The 23,438-nt window shown below is 43.1% G+C and overlaps 1 protein-coding gene across 1 annotated transcript in view; it reads right to left on the bottom strand.

The window, feature by feature from the left end:
- Nucleotides 1-6,286: 6,286 nt before the first annotated feature.
- The window catches only part of slc22a16 (solute carrier family 22 member 16), a 49,929-nt gene continuing 32,777 nt past the window's right edge, over nt 6,287-23,438 (bottom strand). Inside the window, exons 6-8 of the mRNA XM_038968874.1 lie at nt 7,983-8,092; nt 7,639-7,738; nt 6,287-7,364 (exon numbers count right to left, since the gene is read on the bottom strand). Of these exons, the coding sequence (XP_038824802.1) occupies nt 7,197-7,364; nt 7,639-7,738; nt 7,983-8,092 (378 nt within the window). The 3' untranslated portion in view covers nt 6,287-7,196. The remainder of the gene's footprint in view (nt 7,365-7,638; nt 7,739-7,982; nt 8,093-23,438) is intronic.

The raw sequence follows: 23,438 nt of genomic DNA, 5'->3' as shown, positions 1-23,438 counted from the left end.
GAGGGTTTGTGGGGGGGTTGAAGGGATGAAGGAATTGGTGTGTTGAGAAGAAGACCAGGAGTTGGCCCACAGAGAAATCAGCTCGCTTCCATGTATTTGATTGTAGCTCCCACGTTGACCAGCAGATGTAGGCATCTCCAGTTCAGCTTGACTGACAGGTCACCCAAGACTTCAACGCTCTAGGTCTCCTCTGGTGAACTCTGAAGACATTGTCCATATGGAAAATGAATATGAAGTAGCTAGTCCACTATATCAAAACTCCACAAACAATGTCCATATGAAAAGTATAGTGAATATGGGTTTTAATGTGTGTCGCATACAACAGCCTTCTTGTTTATGGGCCCTTTATTTCCACAGAACAGTGGTCACATTTGGCGGGAATATGGAGGTCAAGGACATAAGATTGTTTTGGGATCAGTGCCAATAAAATACCAATGAAATTGACAGGTAACCTAGTTTGTTCCTGTTTTCTTGGAATAATGACTTAATGAGGCACTCTGCACATCCACACTGCCTGTCAGACACTGCATAATGGGACCAATTTATTCCTGTTACTGGGTTATGTGTACATGTCACCATGGGTGTGTGCGTGCCTGCGTTTGTTCATGGGTGTGTGTGGGTGGGTGTGTGCATGCTTGTGTCAGTATGCTAGTCTAAGAGGGGTGTCCTATGAAGCGAGTTCGATCTACTTAGGGTTTTCTGAAGCTAGTCAGCTTCAGTTAGCTTCACATTCCTATCCCGCTTCATCTGCACTATGACGGTGGATATTGCTCGTCCACCTGCCGCTAACTCTAGCAGGCGTATAACTGTCACACATGGCTAGTCGAACGCCAAACTCTTCATTGAGACAATCCTGAAACATCAATCGATGGGCGAGTCAGTGCCACATTTTGTGCCAAAATCAAAATGAAATAGTAGTTATCTTGCATATTCAGCAGGCTATGTTGTGAAATAGGATTTTAGAAGTGCTGTCTTTACACGTTAATGCCGCGTTGGTGTGCTTATCAATGCACAAATACCTGTTTTCCCATTCCTATTGATCATAGAAAAGTTTTACATTGCTTGAAGTTTAAAATGCATTCTGTATGTGTAATGTGATATATTTCAACATTACTGTTTTTTTAACAACAACAAAAAAAGTATTTGATTAACCAAATATTTAATCAGTCGTCTTCCTCAAATATGGGGATGATGATGCAATGTTTGCAAGAGGGAGGGAATCTGATTTCACTGGTCCTCAACTCGTTGCTCAGTCATTTCATTCAGGGTAAGTGGAGTTAGCCGTGAGTTAGCCTGCCCCTGAGCAGGTTCGTTCTGAAGGATTCGTTTCCATAGAAATTTACCTGGCTAAAGGTGAGCCACTTTCGTATGACCGGTTATCCCGAGTTGCCCAAAGTGCTAACTCCTCAAACCTTTGCTAACTCCTCAAACCTGCTTCGTAGCATACCCATAAGGTCAGTATGCCGTAGATCAAATGAGCCTGACTTAGGTATTTATGTTGCTGCTATTTCTGTTACATACTGCTCCTCACACACACATTCCTCTCCCTCTCTCTTTCTCCCACCGGGGCCCATGCACCAGCTCATCACTCTTTCTCAGAAACCAGCAAGCGCTGGTTTCCTTCTCTTTCTCTCCCACCCTCTTTTCATGACCCTTCGCTCTGTCACAAGCCTCACTGCATAGGGTCTAATGGTGACCAGGCTATGTATAGGTCACCACTACAAAGCCTACCACTGATAGCATAAAATGTGTGTGTACAAGTGAAGTCTGTATCAGTCAGTGTGTCTGGTAGAGACACATACACCACAGATACTCGGGAAGCTAATACTTGAGCAATCCAGATGAACACACTGACTACTGTGTTTGAGGTAGTGTGTTTGTGGCTGTGGTGTAGAAGATGGAGCTGGCAGTGAAGACTCCCTTCTCCTCCCCTCTCCAGCAGCGAATGGAAAGCTGTGTGTGTCGATGGGCTGGTCCTGGGCTCACTCCACACACACATTAACTCTGTATACACTCTCTGTCCTCCACACACATAATAAAAAATTAAAGGCACGAGCTGGCGCACACCAGTGGCGGTTGATGTCAATTTTTTTTAATGTTCCTCATTTCTATTACAGCATATTGGATGACTGTCATTCATATTCCATTCACCCAGCTCAATGTAACATCGATGGGTTTGGACTACTTACTACATAATACTCACATTTTACCTATACCCATCATGAGGTTGCTACAACCTAGCCTACGAATGAAAGTGTAAAATGTAGGTGCACGGGTCGAGAGAAATTAGAGTAATCAAGGTGACAGACAGTGACACATTCAACACCGCTTGCCTGCATCTAGCTGATGTAGGGTGTAATCATTAGTCCAACAGTTGCAAATGTGAGTTTCTACTGGACAAATTCCGGTATGTTTATCTCTGTTTTGTTCCGTTTGAGAAATGTTTTTGTGCTGGGGAAGAGAAGCTTTCTCTTTTGGAGCTGTGAGATTATATAGAATACAGTATAAAGGCTTTATGAACACATTTTATTTAACTAGGTAAGTCAGTTAAGAACAAATTCTTATTTACAATGACAGCCTACCAGGGAACAGTGGGTTAACTGCCTTTTTCAGGGGCAGAATGACCGATTTTTACCTTGTCAGCTCGGGGATTTGACCCAGCAACCTTTCTGTTACTGGCCCAACACTCTAACCACTTTGCTACCCAAAGGACATTAAGAAGTCTAGAAACCTAGCTACCTGAATGAACCAGGAGAAAGGCCACAATATTTGTTAGACATCTCCTTTTAATTTCCCTTCAAATGAAAAATGTTAATAATAATACAAAAATACACATTAACAATCAATTCAATGATTGCTAGACTGTTAAAACGAACAAAAAACAGATGACAATTGCATCAGTTGCTTTTTTTGATTTTGTTTTATAGATTTCCAATGTCAGGATACCAAATATCAGAGCTGTGTGTGTTCGTTTACACAGTATATTGCCTGTTTATGTTTAAGAATGGTTTTAAAGCAGATCATAGGGTTCATCGTCACATCTTTGGTCAAAAACATCATGGTAGAAAGAGTCATCAGAACTTTTCAAAACATGAACAAAATCCATTCTGTCTTTTTATAAATACAACAATGTCTTTCTTCTATCTTTTCATCCAGCAACTATGCTCCCAACACAGAGAAAGAAGTCTACTTGATCCATTTCTGGATGGGAGACTAGAATGTAGCTTACTTCATTTATATTCATGCACACCCACACACACACTCACTTCTTTAAGGTAGTCCATCGCATCAGAACACTCAAAAACAAACACAGGCACAAGTGCACACGTCGGGACGTCGGGCGATGACATGGAAAGCGTCCACTAGGGGCAACAGTGAGCGCTGTTACCTTCAAGCTGGTTTCGGATTTGCTAGGGCGTCGTGGATGGAGATGGTGGCTAGGAGTACACATCTGCCTCTGGTGCATAAGCATATGCCTCTGGTGCCGAAGGTTTTGTGTTTGAATCTAGCAACAGATATTTGTTTTTGAGAAAAAAAAAATCCGCCTATCCCAAACCTTTCCCCTTACCTTAACCATTAGGAGTTAATACCTAACCTTAAGATTTCTGAGTTAATGCCTAAACTTAACCCTCACCTTAAACATGTGGAGTTAATGCCTAAACCTAACCTTTAGCACTTTGAAATGTAAAGTTTGGAACAACTTCAAAATTTGACGTTTGAGAAACATGGATGAAAGTCTAACTGACGTGAGACTGTGAGAGCTAGTTGTCACACACAAAGTAAGTGAAGGGTATTATCAAAGGCATCGTAAATTACATGGATTTTTTTTTTTTTAAACATCACAGTGATCTAGAGAGAAACAACTACAGATACAGCACATTCTGAAAGTATTCAGACCCCTTGACTTTTTACACATTTTGTTACATTACAGCCTTGTTCTAAAATGGATTATATTGTTATTTTCCCTCATCTACACACAATACCCCATAATGACAAAGCAAAAACAGTTTTTTAGAAATGTTTGCAAATGTATTACGAATAAAAACTGCAATTTCACATTTACATAAGTATTCAGACCCTCTACTCATTACTTTGTTGAAGCACCTTTGGCAGCAATTACAGCCTCGAGTCTTTTTGGGTATGACGCACCTGTATTTGGGGAGTTTCTCCCATTCTTCTCTGCAGATACTCTCAAGCTCTGTCAGGTTGGATGGGGAGCGTCAGCTATTTTCAGGTCTCTCCAGAGATGTTTGATTAGGTTCAAGTCCAGGCTCTGGCAAGGCCACTCAAGAGACTTGTCCCAAAGCCACTCCTGCATTGTCTTGGTTGTGTGCTTAGGACCGTTGTCCTGTTGGAAGGTGAACTTTCACCCCAGTCTGAGGTACTGAGCGCTCTGGAGCAGGTTTTCATCAAGGATGTCTCTGTAATTTGCTCTGTTCATCTTTGGCTCAATCCTGACTAGTCTCCCAGTCCTTGCTGCTGAAAACAGCCCCACAGCATGATGCTGCCACCAGCATGTTTCACCGTAGGGATGGTGCCAGGTTTCCTCCAGACGTGACGGTTAGCATTCAGGCCAAAGAGTTCAATCTTGGTTTCATCAAACCAGAGAATCGTGTTTCTCATGGTCTGAGAGTCCTTTATGTGTATTTTTGCAAACTCCAAGCGGGCTGTCAAGTGCCTTTTACTGAGGTGTGGCTTGCGTCTGGCCACTCCACCATAAAGGCCTGATTGGTGGAGTACTGCAGAGATGGTTGTCCTTCTGGAAGGTTCTCACATCTCCACAGAGGAACTCTGGAGCTCTGTCAGATTCACCTCCCTCCCTGACCACCTCCCGATTGCTCAGTTTGGCCAGGCAGCCAGCTCTAGGAAGAATCTTGGTGGTTCCAAACTTCTTCTATTTAAGAATGATGGAAGCCACTGTGTTCTTGAGGACCTTCAATGCTGCAGACATTTTTTGGTACCCTTCCCCAGATCTGTGCCTCGACACAATCCTGTCTTGGAGCTCTACGGACAATTCCTTCGACCTCATGGCTTGGTTTTTGCTCTGACATGCACAGCCAACTGTGGGACCATATATACAGTGGTGAGAACAAGTATTTGATACACTGCCGATTTTGCAGGTTTTCCTACATACAAAGCATGTAGAGGTCTGTCATTTTTTATCATAGGTACACTTCAACTGTGAGAGACGGAATCTAAAACAAAAATCCACTGGTCTAAAAGAACTGGTCTAAACTCCACTCGCCGTGTTTGGAGGAAGAAGAAGGATGAGTACAACCCCAAGAACACCATCCCAACCGTGAAGCATGGAGGTGGAAACATCATTCTTTGGGGATGCTTTTCTGCAAAGCGGACAGGACGACTGCACCGTATTGAGGGGAGGATGGATGGGGCCATGTATCGCATGATCTTGGCCAACAACCTCCTTACCTCAGTAAGAGCATTGAAGATGGGTCGTGGCTGGGTCTTCCAGCATGACAACGACCCGAAACACACAGCCAGGGCAACTAAGGAGTGTGCCTCGACACTCCAAGCGGGGGAGCGTCAGTCTCTTCAATGTAAGAAGCATCTCAAAGTCCTTGAGTGGCCTAGCCAGTCTCCAGACCTGAACCCAATAGAAAAACGTTGGAGGGAGCTGAAAGTCCGTATTGCCCAGCGACAGCCCCGAAACCTGATCTGGAAAAGGTCTGTATGGAGGAGTGGGCCAAAATCCCTGCTGCAGTGTGTGCAAACCTGGTCAAGAACTACAGAAAACTTATGATCTCTGTAATTGCAAACAAAGGTTTCTGTACCAAATATTAAGTTCTGCTTTTCTGATGTATCAAATACTTATGTCATGCCATAAAATGCAAATGAATTACTTCAACATCATACAATGTGATTTTCTGGATTTTTGTTTTAGATTCCGTCTCACAGTTGAAGTGTACCTATGATAAAAATGACAGACCTCTACATGCTTTGTAAGTAGGAAAACCTGCAAAATCGGCAGTGTGTCAAATACTTGTTCTCCCCACTGTATACAGGTGTGTGCCTTTCCAAATCATGTCCAATACATTTAATTTACCACAGGTGGACTCCAATCAAGTTGTAGAAACATCTCAAGGATGATCAATGGAAACAGGATGTACCTGAGCTCAATTTCGAGTCTCATAGCAAAGGGTCTGATACTTATGTAAATAAGGTTCCTTTTTTTTTTGTAAAAAAAAAAATCTGAAAACCTGTTTTGCTTTGTCATTATGGGGTATTGTGTGTAGATTGATGAGGATTTTTTGTTTTTTAATCCATTTTAGAATAAGGCTGTAACGTCACAAAATGTGGAAAAAGAGAAGGAGTCTGAATAGTTTCCGAATACACTGTATATTATCACAGTGAGATCCTATGGTGGATGCCCTGAGATAGATTCAGTATAAAGTACTTATAGAAAACACAAACACTATAAACTTTTCTGTGTGTGTGTGTGTGTGTGTGTGTTTGTGTGTGTGGACTTCAGATAAACAAAGTACACTTTAAATGACATAACAATAGCATTGTCTGTAACACATAGCCAAAATCAGCTGCACTAGATGATCATCGGACTGAATAGAGGTAACTAAATCACAGTCTCAGTCAGTGTAATATCAAATTTCACACGCACGCACACACACAGGCATGCACGCACGCACACATGCACACACACACACACTTCCTACATAGAACCTGCACACTCTTTCTTTCTCGCTCCCAATCTCTCACACACACATTCATTAGTGGCTGTGATTGGAAGGCACACGTGACGTGAATGTCGACCATGAGGCTCAGTTCATGTGGCTCTCATCAGGAGACTGAGATGTGCTGAATAAAGGGCCTTCACTTCCCTTCCCTCTGTCTCTGTCTGAACAGCTGCAGCCAAGGAACTCAGAGGTTGGCTGCGGTTGGTTGGCTCAACCAGAGCATACCAGCTCTGAATTTGGCCACTTTGCAGAACAAAATGTAAAAAACCACTTTATTACAAAAAGTCCTACTAAGGTTCCAAATTCGATGTTGTTTGTTTTTGCGGTTGTTTGTTTTGTTGGTTTCTTGGCATCGCTTCCAATAGTCTCTTTCCTTCTCTCTCTCCTCCACTTCCTACCCCCTCTCTATCCCTGGCCGCCTCCTTCTCTCTGATTGGTGGTGAGGTGTGTCCCTCAGGGCTTGCCGTCCAACTAGTTGCTCTGGATCTAGTTCATCTCCATCCCCTCCTCAGGGTCTTTCTTTCCCTGATCAGGGCTATTCTTCCTGCCTAGAGCCTCAGCCTCCTCCATGGTGCTGGTCAAGGGCTCACCCAGGGTCTCTGGTAACAACAGGGTCAGAACGCCTATTATAAACGCCAGGATCCCCACAATCAGCTATGGGAGAGGAGAGGAAAGCAAAGAGAGGAGAAAGGGAACGTGTTCGTGGAGGAACTAAAATGTGTCATCATAATCACAATACATGCTCTATCTACAGTGTATGTATGTCTGTCTGTCTGTCTGTCTGTCTGTCTGTCTGTCTGTCTGTCTGTCTGTCTGTCTGTCTGTCTGTCTGTCTGTCTGTCTGTCTGTCTGTCTGTCTGTCTGTCTGTCTGTCTGTCTGTCTGTCTGTCTGTCTGTCTGTCTGTCTGTCTGTCTGTCTGTCTGTTACCTGTGGTAGGTATTGCCAGATGTCAGCTAGGTAGACACAGAAAGGAGCCACGATGCTGCCCACACGACACATCATACTGCCACTGCCCACCGCCAGGGACCTGAGGGGAGAACACACACACACACACACACACACACACACACACACACACACACACACACACACACACACACACACACACACACACACACACACACACACACACACACACACACACACACACACACACACACACACACACACACACACACACACACACACACACACACACTTCTATCATTGATTGCATCTGTTAGGATACATGAAGAATGTTGGATACATAAAGCTGACAGTGTGTACTGTACCTGATGATAGTTGGGTAGAGCTCACAGGTGTAGAGGTAGATGAGGCCAAAGGCTATGGCAATGGCAAACTTCCCTGTCATACTGAGGATGATGACTAGCACCTCAATGTCCTGCAGCACAGAGGGAGAGGGGTGGGACAGAGTAGAGGAATAAATAGAAGATAGAGAGAAATAAGTTGAAGATAAATAAATAGAAGAGAGAGAGAGAGCAATCAACAACAGTGCACCTCTAAACACTAACAGACATCTGTTACCTGATTACCCAGGTCCCAGCCAATCACATCACAGCATCAGTCAACAATACGTTATTCGAGCTGGAACACACCATTTCAACATGAGGAAATAAGCTACAATGTCTGATCTTTAAAGTGAGATATTTAGTAGTAACTCTGTGATTGAAAAAACGGTTTGACTTTAAGGTTTGCTTTGCTTTAAGCCCAGTCAAGGAGGGAAGTACAGCACCACCCCTTCCACTCTTTCTCTCTCTCCTTCTCCTCCTCACTTCTCTCTGTCTCTGGTATCCTTCCCTGGCTGAGCTATCTGCTCATGTAATTGGAGCTGTGTGGTATGTGACCTACCCCACTCCACAGCAAGCACCCAACACATTGCCTCACATCTGAGCAATTCCATGTGTGCATATGTGTGTGGGCCTGCATACATTCATGTGTGTGTGTGTGTGTGTGTGTGTGTAAAAGAGGCTGGGGTTGCAGTAGTACTCCACTCCAGCTCAACCAATCAGACCCAGTGCACCTGCAGGACTATAACTCAGGCTGTTGCCATGCTGCAACAGATCCACAGTAAACTATACTGTTACAGGCCCCTCTCTCTGTTGGCCAGGAGCTCTGGCCTGCAGCTGCTATGGACCATTACTAACAGATACGGAGATCCCTCCCTGCTGATGATTGAAAAACAAGTGGCTACTGCTGGAGCAAACCTGTTAAAGCAGAATCCCACCACTTAAACATTTGTGCATGCACACAAGCACACAAAGACATGTTGGCCTTTGTCACATGTAGCCTATAGGGCAGGGATCATCAACTAGATTCAGCGGCAGGCCAATTTTTTTCACTGAGCGGTTGGTCAGGGGGACGGAACATAGTTTTCAAATCATTTGTAGACTGAGCCCAAACAGTAAGCAAGGTTTGAAATGATTATGTTTCAGTCAGATATTTGTGATTGTGTACAATAATATCTCTCTATTATGCGTGGGAAAACTTTAGAACAGATTTACAAAAAATAAAATCGCTTGGAGCTGATTTGCTGGTCTTTTATGTCCAGCAATAAAAATAAAAATAAAAAAAATGTTTGGAGGGACAAATAATAAAATCACCCGCAGGCCAAATTCAGCCTGGCGGGCTGCAGGTTAGGGAACACTGCTATAGGGTATGACACCTTGTTGGCCAGGTCTGGTTAAGGTCAATTCAATGGGTGCGTTCGAGTGGATCACTTTTTTCAAGTCGATGGTCACCTCCTTTCAAAGTGCGTTGCATTATGGGGATATCATTTGTCCGACTTACGTATGTCGACTGCATGAATTCGACAAAACTCATGTGATCAAAGGTCATCAAGTTGACTGCAGTCGACTGCAAGTTTCTGAAGTTGCTCTTCACCGACTTCATGCTGCAGCCATCACCTGTATTATGGGAGGCGCTATTGTGAATCAATCATTAGGATGTTTTTGTTTGACCCACGCGAACAGGACCAAAGACGTGACTGAAACAGGAACCAACTTTGCAGAAATTCATGTATACAGTGGATATGTACAAATTAATGTGATATTTGAGGCTTTCCCTCTCACCAATGGAGTGTACAATGTGCACACATATATTTTCAGTTTGTGAGTGTGTGATATGGGGGTTGAAGACCTCTACGTCCTTGGGTCGCGCGTCAGCTAGGCTAGTTGGAGACATGTTTATTTGGACATGATAAAAAATATAAAAAAATATAAACAATGGCAATACTACCATGTTGCGCTGAGCCTTGCAGTTGGAAAACAACATCTGTGTCCGACTGTCACAGATAAATCTCCCCCGACTTCTCTCCTCGACTTTCGTCTACAGTCAGCTGCTTTCACCTGACCACTAAACCAGCCACTTTTTGGACCCTTTCAAAAATGGGGGTATTAAAATATTTGACATTTGTATCACAAATCAACGTAAGGAGAAAAAAAAAATGACAAAAACTTTACAAAAATGTTGACATACCTTTAAAAAGTAGTGTTGTGACCAAATGATGCAACGTTGGATTATATCGTTTTTCGACCATAAAACCTAATTGAATGGATATGCTATTGGAGCAGAGTTCAGAGTTCAGAATTCAAAGTTTGGATGTAATTGAGCGGTAAGGTACAGGGACATGGGGTGCTGAAAGGGATTTTTGAGAGGGACAATGGGGTCTGTGATAAGCAAGAAGGTAGAATGGGTCAGGTAAGGGTTAGGGTTAAAGTTAGGGCTAGGGTTAAGTCCAAGGATATTGTTAAGGCTAGGGTAAGGCCAGGTGAAGCAGTGATACCCAATTCCCCACCTGCTGATTACTGGAAATTCACTACAATGATAGTAAAAATTCCCTGTCTTAGGTCAGTTAGGATCACCACTTTATTTTAAGAATGTGAAATGTCAGAATAATAAGAGAGAGAATGATTTATTTAAGCTTTTATTTCTTTCATCACATTCCCAGTGGGTCAGAAGTTTACATACACTCAATTAGTATTAGGTAGCATAGCCTTCCACAAGCTTCCCACAACAAGTTGGGTGAATTTCGGCCCATTCCTCCTGACAGAGCTGGTGTAACTGAGTCATGTTTGTAGTCCTCCTTGTTCACACACGCTTTTTCAGTTCTGCCAACAAATTTTTTATAGGATTGAGGTCAGGGCTTTGTGATGGCCACTCTAATACCTTGAATTTGTTGTCCTTAAGCCATTTTCCCACAACTTTGGAAGTATGCTTGGGGTCATTGTCCAAAGGGAAGACCTGATGTCTTGAGATGTTGCTTCAATATATCCACATAATTTTCCTCCCTCATGATGCCATCTATTTTGTGAAGTGCACCAGTCCCTCCTGCAGCAAAGCACCCCCACAACATGATGCTGCCATCCCCGTGCTTCACGGTTGGGATGGTGTTCGTCGGCTTGCAAGCCTCCCCCTTTTTCCTCCAAACATAACGATGGCCGTTATGGCCAAACAGTTCTATTTTTGTTTCATCAGACCAGGGGACATTTCCTCTGACAAACAGTGCGTTCTTTGTCCCCATGTGCAGTTGCAAACCGTAGTCTGGCTTTTTTATGGCGGTATTGGAGCAGTGGCTTCTTCCTTGCTGAGTTGCCTTTCAGGTTATCTCAATACAGGACTCGTTTTACTGTGGATAGAGATACTTTTGTACCTGTTTCCTCCAGCATCTTCACAAGGTCCTTTGCTGTTGTTTTGAGATTGATTTTCATCTCTAGGAGACAGAACGCGTCTCCTTCCTAAGCAGTATGACGGCTGCGTGGTCCCATTGTGTTTATACTTGCGTACTATTCTTTGTACAGATGAACGTGGTACCTTCAGGCATTTGGAAATTGCTCCCAAGGATGAACCAGACTTGTGGGGGTCCACAATTTTTTTCTGAGGTCTTAGCTGATTTCTTTTGATTTTCCCATGATATCAAGCAAAGAGGCACTGAGTTTGAAGGTAGGCCTTGAAATACATCCACAGGTACACCTCCAATTGACTCAAATTATGTCAATTAGCCTATCAGAAGCTTCTAAAGTCATGACATCATTTTCTGGAATTTTCGAAGCCGTTTAAAGGCACAGTCAACTTAGTGTATGTAAACTTTTGACCCACTGGAATTGTGATACAGTGAATTATAACTGAAATAATTTGTCTGTAAACAATAGTTGGAAAAATTACTTGTGTCATGCACAAAGTAGATGTCCTAACCGACTTGCCAAAACTATAGTTTGTTAACAAGAAATGTGTGGAGTGTTTGAAAAACTAGTTTTAATGACTCCAACCTAAGTGTATGTTAACTTCCGACTTCAACTGTACTTGCTCAGACTATTTTTGCACTATCTTTCCTAAAGAGTAGTGAGTGAACTACCGTTGATGTATGTGAAGTTTGAATCCTTCAGAAAAGCATGGGATTTCACACACGTCACCACAAGCCCGCATTACCTTCAAAGTAATGGACTTGCTGACCTGAGCTTCAACCCGAGGTCGTCAGCTACAAGGAAATCCATGCGAAGCGTGCACAGAGACAACACCAAAAGCGATACTACGACAGGTCAGCTAGACCACTGCCACCACTGAACGACAGAGAGTCAGTTAGAATCCAGGAGCATGGCTACCAGCAGTGATCATCCAGCCAGCTGACACTGAACGTTCATATCACGTCCGCACCGCAGAAGGAGCGGTGTACCGCTGCAATCGGCCTCACCTACTGAACACGAAAGAACAACACACCAGATTAACTGTTTCTCTGAAAGAGAACGTGATGGACTAAACACACACACACACCATACTTACCTGCAACACCACAAACAATGTTGACTGACACAGAAGCATGCTCAGCTTCATACCACACAGGGTCAGGAAGAGAGGTCAAGCTGTAGAGCTGTCCTAGACCTGTAAAATGTCAAAGGGTGTAGGCGGATCGCTGCCCTAAAAGAGTTACAGACTATAAACTTGCTATTGAAAAGTTAACTTGAAATGCTTTGGTATTGTATTTGCTTGAAATGTAGAGATGTCATTGCTACAGTGTAAAGCTGAGTTGCTGAGAAATCTTGGCTCTAAAAGTAACAGTATGTTGAATCATTGTTTCAGAGTCCCCTTTTTGTTTCCAAGATGGCGTAGCAGTAGTCAGTTATCCATTGCTAGGCCAATCTGCTAGGCCCATCTCCCGGCTAGTTGAAGAGGCCCATGAGCCACTCCTTGGGCTACAATACCTATTTTGCCAATTGGACCGGACTACCAACGTAATTCTGCCCGAGGGGGATTTTTCAACTGGCACCTCCGTTGCGGCGTCCTCTGAATGCCCACCCGCTAGCCTAGCTAGCCTTGCTAGGCCCATCTGCTAGGCCCATCTCCCGGCTAGCCATAGAGGTCAATCAGCCTCTCCTTGGACTTCAATACCTATTTTGCCGACTGGCCTGGACCCCCACCGACCCATCACAACTGGACCACCGACGTGATTCGCCCGAGGCGGTCTCTCAACTGGCTCCTCCGTTGCGACGTCCCCTGAATGCCCATCCGCTAGCCTGCTAGCCGCGGCCCGCTAGCTGTCTAGAGCACATCGGACTGTTAGCTTAAGAGGCCCATCGGACAAATTATTTGGCCACTATACCTATTTTGCCAATTGGCCTGGTTTACCACACGGAGCCCTGCTGATCCGTCTGCCGACGTAACTGCACGAGGGCAATAATTGGAGGTGGAACTAAAGTGTTAACTAAGACGTATTGAGCAGGGTTAGAGGCTCTACTGTGAAATAAGGCAATAATTACTATCTAAAACAGCAATGGACAAGGCATATTGACGTTAGAGACAGGCATGCGTAGCCGGGTGATCATAGGAGTCCAGACATTCTTTCGCCGCGATGTCCCTCAAAGGCCCTTCTGCTAGCTTGCTATCCCAGGCCCGCGAGCTGCCTGAAGCCACTCACTGGACTCCTATGATCACCCGGCTATGCATGCCTCTCCCTAACGTCAATATGCCTTGTCCTTTGCTGTTTTAGATAGTAATTATTGCCATATATCACAGTAGAGCCTCTAGCCCTGCTCAATACGTCTTAGTTAACACTTTAGTTCCACCTCCCACACATGCGGTGACATCACCTGGTTTAAATTATATTTCTAGAGACAATATCTCTTTCATCGTCACTCTATCCACTGTATTCACATCCTACCATACCCATGCCTGTATATTATGCCTTGAATCTATTCCACCGTGCCCAGAAATCTGCTCCTTTTACTCTATGTTCTGAACGTACTAGACGTCCAGTTCTTTTATCCTTTAGCCGTACCCTTATCCTACTCCTCCTCTGTTCCTCTGGTGATGTGGAGGTTAATCTAGGCCCTGCAGTGCCTAGCTCTACTGCCATTCCCCAGGCGCTCTCATTTGTTGACATCTGTAACCGTAAAAGCCTTGGTTTCATGCATGTTAACATTAAGCCTCCTCCCTACGTTTGTTTTATTCACTGCCCTAGCACACTCCCTAACTATAACATTTCCCGACAAGATAGAACTGCCAAAGGGGGCGGAGTTGCAATCTACTGCAGGGATAGCCTGCAGTGTTCTGTCTTACTATCCAGGCCTGTGCCCAAACAATTCGAGCTTCTACTTTTACCTCTCCAGAAACAAGTCTCGTACCGTTGCCGCTTGCTATCGACCACCTTCTGTCCCCAGCTGTGCCCTGGACACCATATGCGAATTGATTGCACCCCATCTATCTTCAGAGCTCGTGCTGCTAGGTGACCTAAACCGGGACATGCTTAACACCCCGGCCATCCTACAATCTAAGCTTGATGCCCTCAATCTCACACAAATTATCAATGAACCCACCAGGTACAACCCGAAATCCATAAACACGGGCTTCCTCATAGATATCATTTTAAACAACCTGCCCTCCAAATACACCTCTGCTGTCTTCAACCAGGATCTCAGCGATCACTGCCTCATTGCCTGCGTCCGTCCCATCATCACTGTCAAACGCTCCCTAAAACACTTCAGCGAGCAGGCCTTTCTAATCGACCTGGCCCTGGTGTCCTGGGAGGATATTGACCTTATTCCGTCAGTAGAGGACGCCTCGTTGTTTAAAAGTGCTTTCCTCACCATCTTAAATAAGCATGCCCCATTCAATTTTTTTTAACCAGGAACAGATATAGCACTTGGTTCAATCCAGACCTGACTGCCCTTGACCAGCACAAAAACATCCTGTGGCGTACTGCATTAGCATCGAATAGCCCCCGTGATATGCAACTTTTCAGGGAAGTTAGGAACCAATATACACAAGCAGTTAGGAAAGCAAAGGCTAGCTTTTTCAAACAGAAATTTGCATCCTGTAACACTAACTCCAAAAAGTTCTGGGACACTGTAAAGTCCATGGAGAATAAGAGCACCTCCTCCCAGCTGCCCACTGCACTGAGGTTAGGAAATACTGTCACCACCGATAAATCTGTGATAATTGAGAATTTCAATAAGCATTTATCTACGGCTGGCCATGCTTTCCACCTCGCTACCCGACCCCAGTCAACAGCCCTGCACCCCTCACTGCAACTTGCCCAAGCCTCCCCCATTTCTCCTTCACCCAAATCCAGATTGCTGATGTTCTGAAACAGCTGCAAAATCTAGACCCCTACAAATCAGCAGGGCTAGACATTCTGGACCCTCTCTTCCTAAAATGATCTGCCGAAATTGTTGCAACCCCTATTACTAGCTTGTTCAACTTCTCTTTCGTATTTCTGAGATCCCCAAAGATTGGAAAGCTGCCGCGGTCATCGCCCTCTTCAAAGGGGGAGACACTCTAGACCCAAACTGCTACAGACCTATATCTATCCTACCCTGCCTTTCTAAGGTCTTCGAAAGCCAAGTTAACAAACAGATCACCGACCATTTCGTATCCCACCGTACTTTTTCCGCTATGCAATCTGGTTTCTGAGCTGGTCACGGGTGCACCTCAGCCACGCTCAAGGTCCTAAACGATATCATGACCGCCATCGATAAGAGACAATACTGTGCAGCTGTATTCATCGACCTGGCCAAGGCTTTCCACTCTGTCAATAACCATATTCTTACTGGCACTCAACAGCCTTGGTTTCTCAAATGACTGCCTAGCCTGGTTCACCAACTACTTCTCTGACAGAGTTCAGTGTGTCAAATCGGAGGGCCTGTTGTCCAGACCTCTGGCAGTCTCTATGGGGGTGCCACAGGGCTCAATCCTCGGGCCGACTCTTTTCTCTGTATACATCAATGATGTCGCTCTTGCTGCTGGTGATTCTCTGATCCACCTCTACGCAGACGACACCATTCTGTATACTTCTGGCCCTTCTTTGGACACTGTGTTAACTAACCTCCTGGCTTCAATGCCATACAACTCTCCTTCCATTGCTTCCAACTGCTCTTAAATGCAAGCAAAACTAAATGCATGCTCTTCAACCGATCGCTGCCCAGACCTACCCACCCTTCCAGCATCACTACTCTGGACGGTTCTGACTTAGAATATGTGGACAACTACAAATACCTAGGTGTCTGGTTAGACTGTAAACTCTCCTTCTAGACTCACATTAAGCATCTCCAATCCAAAATTAAATCTAGAATCAGCTTCCTATTTCGCAAACAAAGCATCCTTCACTCATGCTGCTATACATACTACAGGTCGACCGATTAATCGGAATGGCCGAATAGTTAGGGCTGATTTCAAGTTTTCATAACAATCGGAAATCGGTATTTTTGTACAACGATTTGGCCGATTTATTTTATATATATATTTTTTTTTACACCTTTATTTCATCTTTATTTATCTAGGCAAGTCAGTTAAGAACACATTCTTATTTTCAATGACGGCCTAGGAACGGTGGGTTAACTGCCTCGTTCAGGGGCAGAACGACAGATTTTTACCTTGTCAGCTCGGGGGATTCAATCTTGCAACCTTACAGTTAACTAGTCCAACGCTCTAACCACCTGATTACATTGCACTCCACGAGGAGCCTGCCTGTTACGCGAATGCAGTAGAAGCCAAGGTAAGTTGCTAGCTAGCATTAAACTTATCTTATAAAAAACAATCAATCAATCAATCATAATCACTAGTTAACTACACATGGTTGATGATATTACTAGTTTATCTAGCGTGTAATGCGTTGCATATAATCGATGCGGTGCGTATCGTTGCTCCAATGTGTACCTAACCATAAACATCAATGCCTTTCTTAAAATCAATACACATAAGTATATATTTTTAAACCTGCATATTTAGCTGAAAGAAATCCAGGTTAGCAGGCAATATTAACCAGGTGAAATTGTGTCACTTCTCTTGCGTTCATTGCACGCAGAGTCAGTGTATATGCAACAGTTTGGGCCCCCTAATTTGCCAGGATTTTACGTAATTATGACATAACATTGAAGGTTGTGCAATGTAACAGGAATATTTAGACTTATGGATACCACCCGTTAGATAAAATACGGAACGGTTCCGTATTTCACTGAAAGAATAAACGTCTTGTTTTCGAGATGATAGTTTCCGGATTTGACCATATTAATGACCTAAGGCTCGTATTTCTGTGTGTTATTATGTTATAACTAAGTCTATGATTTGATAGAGCAATCTGACTGAGCGGTGGTAGGCAGCAGCAGGCTTGTAAGCATTCATTCAAACAGCACTTTCCTGCGTTTTGCCAGAAGCTCTTCGCTGTGCTTCATGCCTATCAACTCCCGAGATTAGGCTGGTGTAACCGATGTGAAATGGCTAGCTGGATAGCGGGGTGCGCGCTAATAGCGTTTCAAACGTCACTCGCTCTGAGACTTGGAGTAGTTGTTCCCCTTGCTCTGCATGGGTAACGCTGCTTCGAGGGTGGCTGTTGTCATTGTATTCCTGGTTCGAGCCAAGGTAGGAGCGAGGAGAGGGATGGAAGCTATACTGTGACACTGGCAATACTAAAGTGCCTATAAGAACATCCAATAGTCAAAGGTTAATGAAATACAAATGGTATAGAGAGAAATAGTCCTATAATTCCTATAATAACTACAACCTAAAACTTCTTACCTGGGAATATTGAAGACTCATGTTAAAAGGAACCACCAGCTTTCATGTGTTCTCATGTTCTGAGCAAGGAACTTAAACGTTAGCTTTCTTACATGGCACATATTGCACTTATACTTTCTTCTCCAACACATTATTTTAGCATTATTTAAACCAAATTGAACATGTTTCATTATTTATTTGAGGCTAAATTGATTTTATTGATGTATTATATTTAGTTAAAATAAGTGTTCATTCAGTATTGTTGTAATTGTCATTATTACAAATAAATGTTTTTAAAAAATTGGCCGATTAATCGGTATCGGCTTTTTTTGGTCCTCCAATAATCGGTATCGCTATCGGCGTTGAAAAATCATAATCGGTTGACCTCTAATACATACCCTTGTAAAACTGACTATCCTACCGATCCTTGACTTCGGCGATGTCATTTACAAAATAGCCTCCAACACTCTACTCAGCAAATTGAATGCAGTCTATCACAGTGCCATCCGTTTTGTCACCAAAGCTCCATATACTACCCACCACTGCGACCTGTATGCTCTCGTTGGCTGGCCCAGGTTATCTATAAGTCATTGCCAGGTAAAGCCCCGCCTTATCTCAGCTCACTGGTCACCATAGCAGCACCCACCCGCAGCACGCGCTCCAGCAGGTATATTTCACTGGTCATCCCCAAAGCCAATACCTCCTTCGGCAGCCTTTCCTTCCAGTTCTCTGCTGCCAATGACTGGAATGAACTGCAAAAATCACTGAAGCTGAAAACTCATATCTCCCTCACTAGCTTTAAGCACCAGCTGTCAGAGCAGCTCACAGATCACTGCACCTGGACATAGCCAATCTGTAAATAGCCCATCCAACTACCTCATCACCATATTGTTATTTATTTTATTTATTTTGCTCCTTTGCACCCCAGTACCGCTACTTGCACACTCATCTTCTGCACATCTATCACCACACTGTTTAATTTGCCATACTGTAATAATTTCGCCACCATGGCCTATTTATTGCCTCACCCCCCTTATCTTACCTCATTTGCACACACTGTATATAGACTTTCTCTATTGTATTATTGTATGTTTGTTTATTCCATGTGTAACTCTGTGTTGTTGTTTGTGTCGCACTGCTTTGCTTTATCTTGGCCAGGTCGCAGTTGTAAATGAGAACTTGTTCTCAACTAGCCTACCTGGTTAAATAAAGGTGAAATAAAAAATGTTTAAAAAAGTTTGTTATGTTGATGCAGTAGGTGCAGTATACATGGTTACTTACCTTGATTTCAAACTAAAGAGCACGTGTTCAAAAGAAACGCTTGAAAGTATGTAGAACATTTTTCTTTTTTTAAAGAAGGGGGATGGTCAACAAACAGAATCTTTTTCTTTTTTTATCTTTTTTTAAAGATATTAATTGGTCAACAAACAGAATTTTGTAATTGGTTGCATTTTACCGTCATTGCATACTGCGCAAAGATTGCATGATTAAGACCACCCAGGTCGTGAGGTCATTTCAGTTGATCATGGCCGGAGACAAATGAACATGCCAGTTATAGCTAGCTAATAAAGAACTACATTTTATGAAGATCTTGTCGTACTGCATTTTATTATTTTGTACAAAGCGAGCAAAACAAGACAGTGAGTACAGTATTTGTTTCCTTATGTTTCCTGTCGAAGTTGCCAATGTTTTAATCCTATTTCCGTCATATATTTTTGTGCTAGTTAAGAAACTACTGTTATCCACATTTTGCCTGTCAGCTGACGAGCTAGCTAGCTAAGTTGTAGCCATTTTTGTATGTCGTTTTTTAATCACTATATTGTTATAGCAGATGATAAATGTTTTTTCTTGTTTGTTATTGCTAAATATATGTGCCTTATAATAGGCAAGTCAACCCCGTTTTCTTGATTACTGTTAAATCCAATCAGATTTTGTAACCAGTCCTATTGGACTCTACCCTATAGGATTTTATCATATAGAATCCAATAGAAAAATCATATCATATATCCTGCCTGTTTGGCCCTGTCTGGGGGTATCGTTGGACAGGGCCACAGTGTCTCCCGACCCCTCCTGTCTCAGCCTCCAGTATTTATGCTGCAATAGTTTGTGTGTTGGGGGGCTAGGGTCAGTCTGTTATATCTGGAGTATTTATCGTGTCTTATCCGGTGTGAATTTAAGTTTCCAGTTTCAACTGTTCTGCCTGCGGCTATGGAACACTGACCTGTTCACAGGACGTGCTACCTTGTCCCAAACCTGCCGTTTTTGACTCTCTCTCTACCGCACCTGCTGTCTAACTCTGAATGATCGGCTATGAAAAGCCAACTGACATTTACACCTGAGGTGCTGACCTGTTGCACCCTCTACAACCACTGTGATTACTATTATTATTATTATCATCATCATAAGACCCTGCTGGTCATCTATGAACGTTTGAACATCTTGGCCATGTTCTGTTATAATCTCCACCCGGCACAGTCAGAAGAGGACTGGCCACCCCTCAGAGCCTGGTTCCTCTCTAGGTTTCTTCCTAGGTTCCTGCCTTTCTGGCGAGTTTTTCCTAGCCACTGTGCTTCTATATCTGCATTGCTTACTGATTGGGATTTTAGGCTGAGTTTCATCGGCTGATGTAAAAACGGCTTTATAAATACATTTGATTGATTGATTGATTCGATTTTTGAACAGAATCCAATAGAAAAATCATATCAGATTTTGGAACCAGTCCTATTAGACTCCTATAGGACTTCATACTATATGATTTTTTTGGTTTTTATTCTATAGGATATAATTCTATAGGATTGTAATCCTATAGGATAAAATCGTGTAAATAGAATAGATTTTGTAACCTATTGGATAAGTAGCAATTATGCACCAATATTGAATGTTAAAATCCTGTTATATGAAATGAAGTGCCCTTTAAAATAGACCACTTGAAGTATTCAATAAATCAGATTTTCACCATTATTGTAAAGCCCTATTTAGGATTATGAATTACTTCACGTGATTAGTCATTCATTTACAGCTGTCTCTCATTTTAAGGTCATGTGAACTGATCTCTCATTTTAATTTGGTGAAACTATTCCTTAAAAAAATGTATTTCAACAGAAACATGGAAAATCTAATAGTCAAATCATAGTGTAAAAGCAGATGCTGGTTATACTCTTTTTGGCCATTTTCTGGTGTTTTGTGGTGGAAAACTGAGCGGGTCAAGCACGTCCACCCTGTTACTGATAGATGGACAGGCTAGAAACCTTTTAACAATGGCTTGGTGGCCCTAAAACATTATCTCCATTCAACAACTGTAAAGAGTAATTGAAGAAGCGGAATTAGGAACCCCTTTGGCCACCCTGTAGACTAGATGTCATATCCATGCATTTCTGGAATATTGTCAGGCATTACATGCATTTGAGAAAATGTATGTACATGTATCTCTGGAATACATTTTAAGGCATTATATGCATTTTACGTGATGTTAAATGCACTGAGTGTACAAAACATTAGCAACACCTGCTCTTTCCATGGCATAGTCTGACCCGGTGAATTCAGGTGAAAGCTATGATCCCTTATTGATGTCACTTGTTAAAGCCACTTCAATCAGTGTAGGTTAACGGGAGGAGACAGGTTAGAGGAGGATTTTTAAGCCTTGAGACAATTGAGACATGGATTGTGTATGTGTGCCATTCAGAGGGTGAATGTGCAAGACAAAAGATTGAAGTGCCTTGGAACAAATCAAATGTTATTTGTCACATGCGCCGAATACAACAGGTGTAGGTAGACCTTACCGTAAAATGCTTACTTACAAGCCATTAACTAACAATGCAGTCTAGAAAATATTTACTATATTAACTACATTTCAAAGTAACACAATAAAATAACAATTACGGGGCTATATACATGTGGCACCGGAACCGAGTCAATGTGCGGGGGTACAGGTTAGTCGAGGTAATATGTACATGTAGGTAGGGCTATTGTGACGATGCATAGACAATAAACAGAGCGTAGCAGCAGTGATGGTGTTGGAGTCGTGCTTGGCCACGCAGTCATGGGTGAACAGACAGTACAGGAGGGGACTAAGCACGCACCCCCGAGGGGCCCCTGTGTTGAGGATCAGCATGGCAGATGTGTTGTTGTCTACCCTTACCACCTGGGGGCGGCCCGTCAGAAAGTCCAGGATCCAGTTGCAGCGGGAGGTGTTCAGTCCCAGGGCCCTTAGCTTTGTGATGAGTTTTGTGGGCACTATGGTGTTAAACGCTGAGTTGCTTTAACTTCTCTAGGATAGGGGGCAGCATTTTCACATTTGGATGAAAAGCGTGCCCAGAGTAAACTCCCTCCTACTCAGTCCCATATGCTAATATATGCATATTATTAGTAGTATTGGATAGGAAACAATCTGAAGTTTCTAAAACGGTTGGAATCATGTCTGTGAGAATAACATAACTTATTTGGCAGGCAAAACCCCGAGGACAAACCATTCAGATTTCTTTTTTTTGAGGTCACTCTCTTTTAAATGGGTTTTCATTGGGAATCCAGATTTCTAAGGGACCTTCCTGCAGTTCCTATCGCTTCCACTGGATGTCAACAGTCTTTAGAAATTGGTTGAGGTTTTACCTTTGAGAAATGAAGAAGTAGCCATGTTCAGAATGAGGCTCCAGTGAAGTGTACTGTTTGTTAGAGGCGCGTGACCAGAAAGCATGCTACACATTGTTTCCTCCGGTATTGAACACAGATTCTCCCGTCTTCAGTTTTATTGATTATTTACGTTAAAAAATACCAAAAGTTGTATTACAAAAGTAGTTTGAAATGTTTGGACAACGCTTACAGGTAACTTTTGAGATATTTTGTCGTCACGTTGTGCAAGTTGGAACCGGTGTTTTTCTGGATCAAACGCGCCAAATAAATGGACATTTTGGATATATATCGACGGAATTAATCGAACAAAAGGACCATTTGTGATGTTTATGGGACATATTGGAGTGCCAACAGAAGAAGCTCGTCAAAGGTAAGGCATGAATTATATCTTTATTTCTGCGTTTTGTGTCGCGCCTGGAAGGTTGAAATATGATGGTCTGTGATTGTTAGCTGGGGTGCTATCCTCGAAGCGAGCATAAAAGGCATTTAGCCCGTCTGGTAGGCTTGCGTCACTGGGTAGCTTGTGGCTGGGTTTCCCTTTGTAGTCCGTAATAGTCTGGAACATTCGACGAGTATTAGAGCCAGTGTAGTAAGTGTCAATCTTAGTCCTGTATCGATGCTTTGCCTGTTTGATGGTTTGGCTGAGGGCATAGTGGGATTAGTGTTCCGCTCCTTGAAAGCGGAAGCTCTAGCCTATAGCTTGGTGCAGATGTTGCCTGTAATCCATTGCTTCTGTTTGGGATATGTACCTACGGTTACTGTGGGGACGACGTCATTGATGCACTTATTGATGAAGCTGGTGACTGAGGTGATATACTCCTCAATGCCATTGGATGAATCCCGGAACATATTCCAGTCTGTGCTAATAAAACAGTGCTGTAGCGTAGCATCTGCGTCATCTGACCACTTCCGTATTGAGCGAGTCACTAGTACTTCCTGCTTTAGTCTTTGCTTGTAAGCAGAAATCAGGAGGATAGAATTAGAGTCAGATTTGCCAAATGGAGGGTGAGGAAGAGCTTGTAAGTGTCTCTGTGTGTAGAGTAAAGGTGGTGTAGAGTTTTTTTTTCTCCATTGGTTGCACATGTGGCATGCTGGTAGAAATTAGGTAAAAGTCCCCAACC

This window comes from Salvelinus namaycush, chromosome 29, assembly GCF_016432855.1.
Source record: "Salvelinus namaycush isolate Seneca chromosome 29, SaNama_1.0, whole genome shotgun sequence".
NCBI lineage: Eukaryota > Metazoa > Chordata > Actinopteri > Salmoniformes > Salmonidae > Salvelinus > Salvelinus namaycush.
The sequence above is the reverse complement of the archived record's forward strand: the minus strand, read 5'-3'. Positions and strand labels throughout refer to the sequence as shown.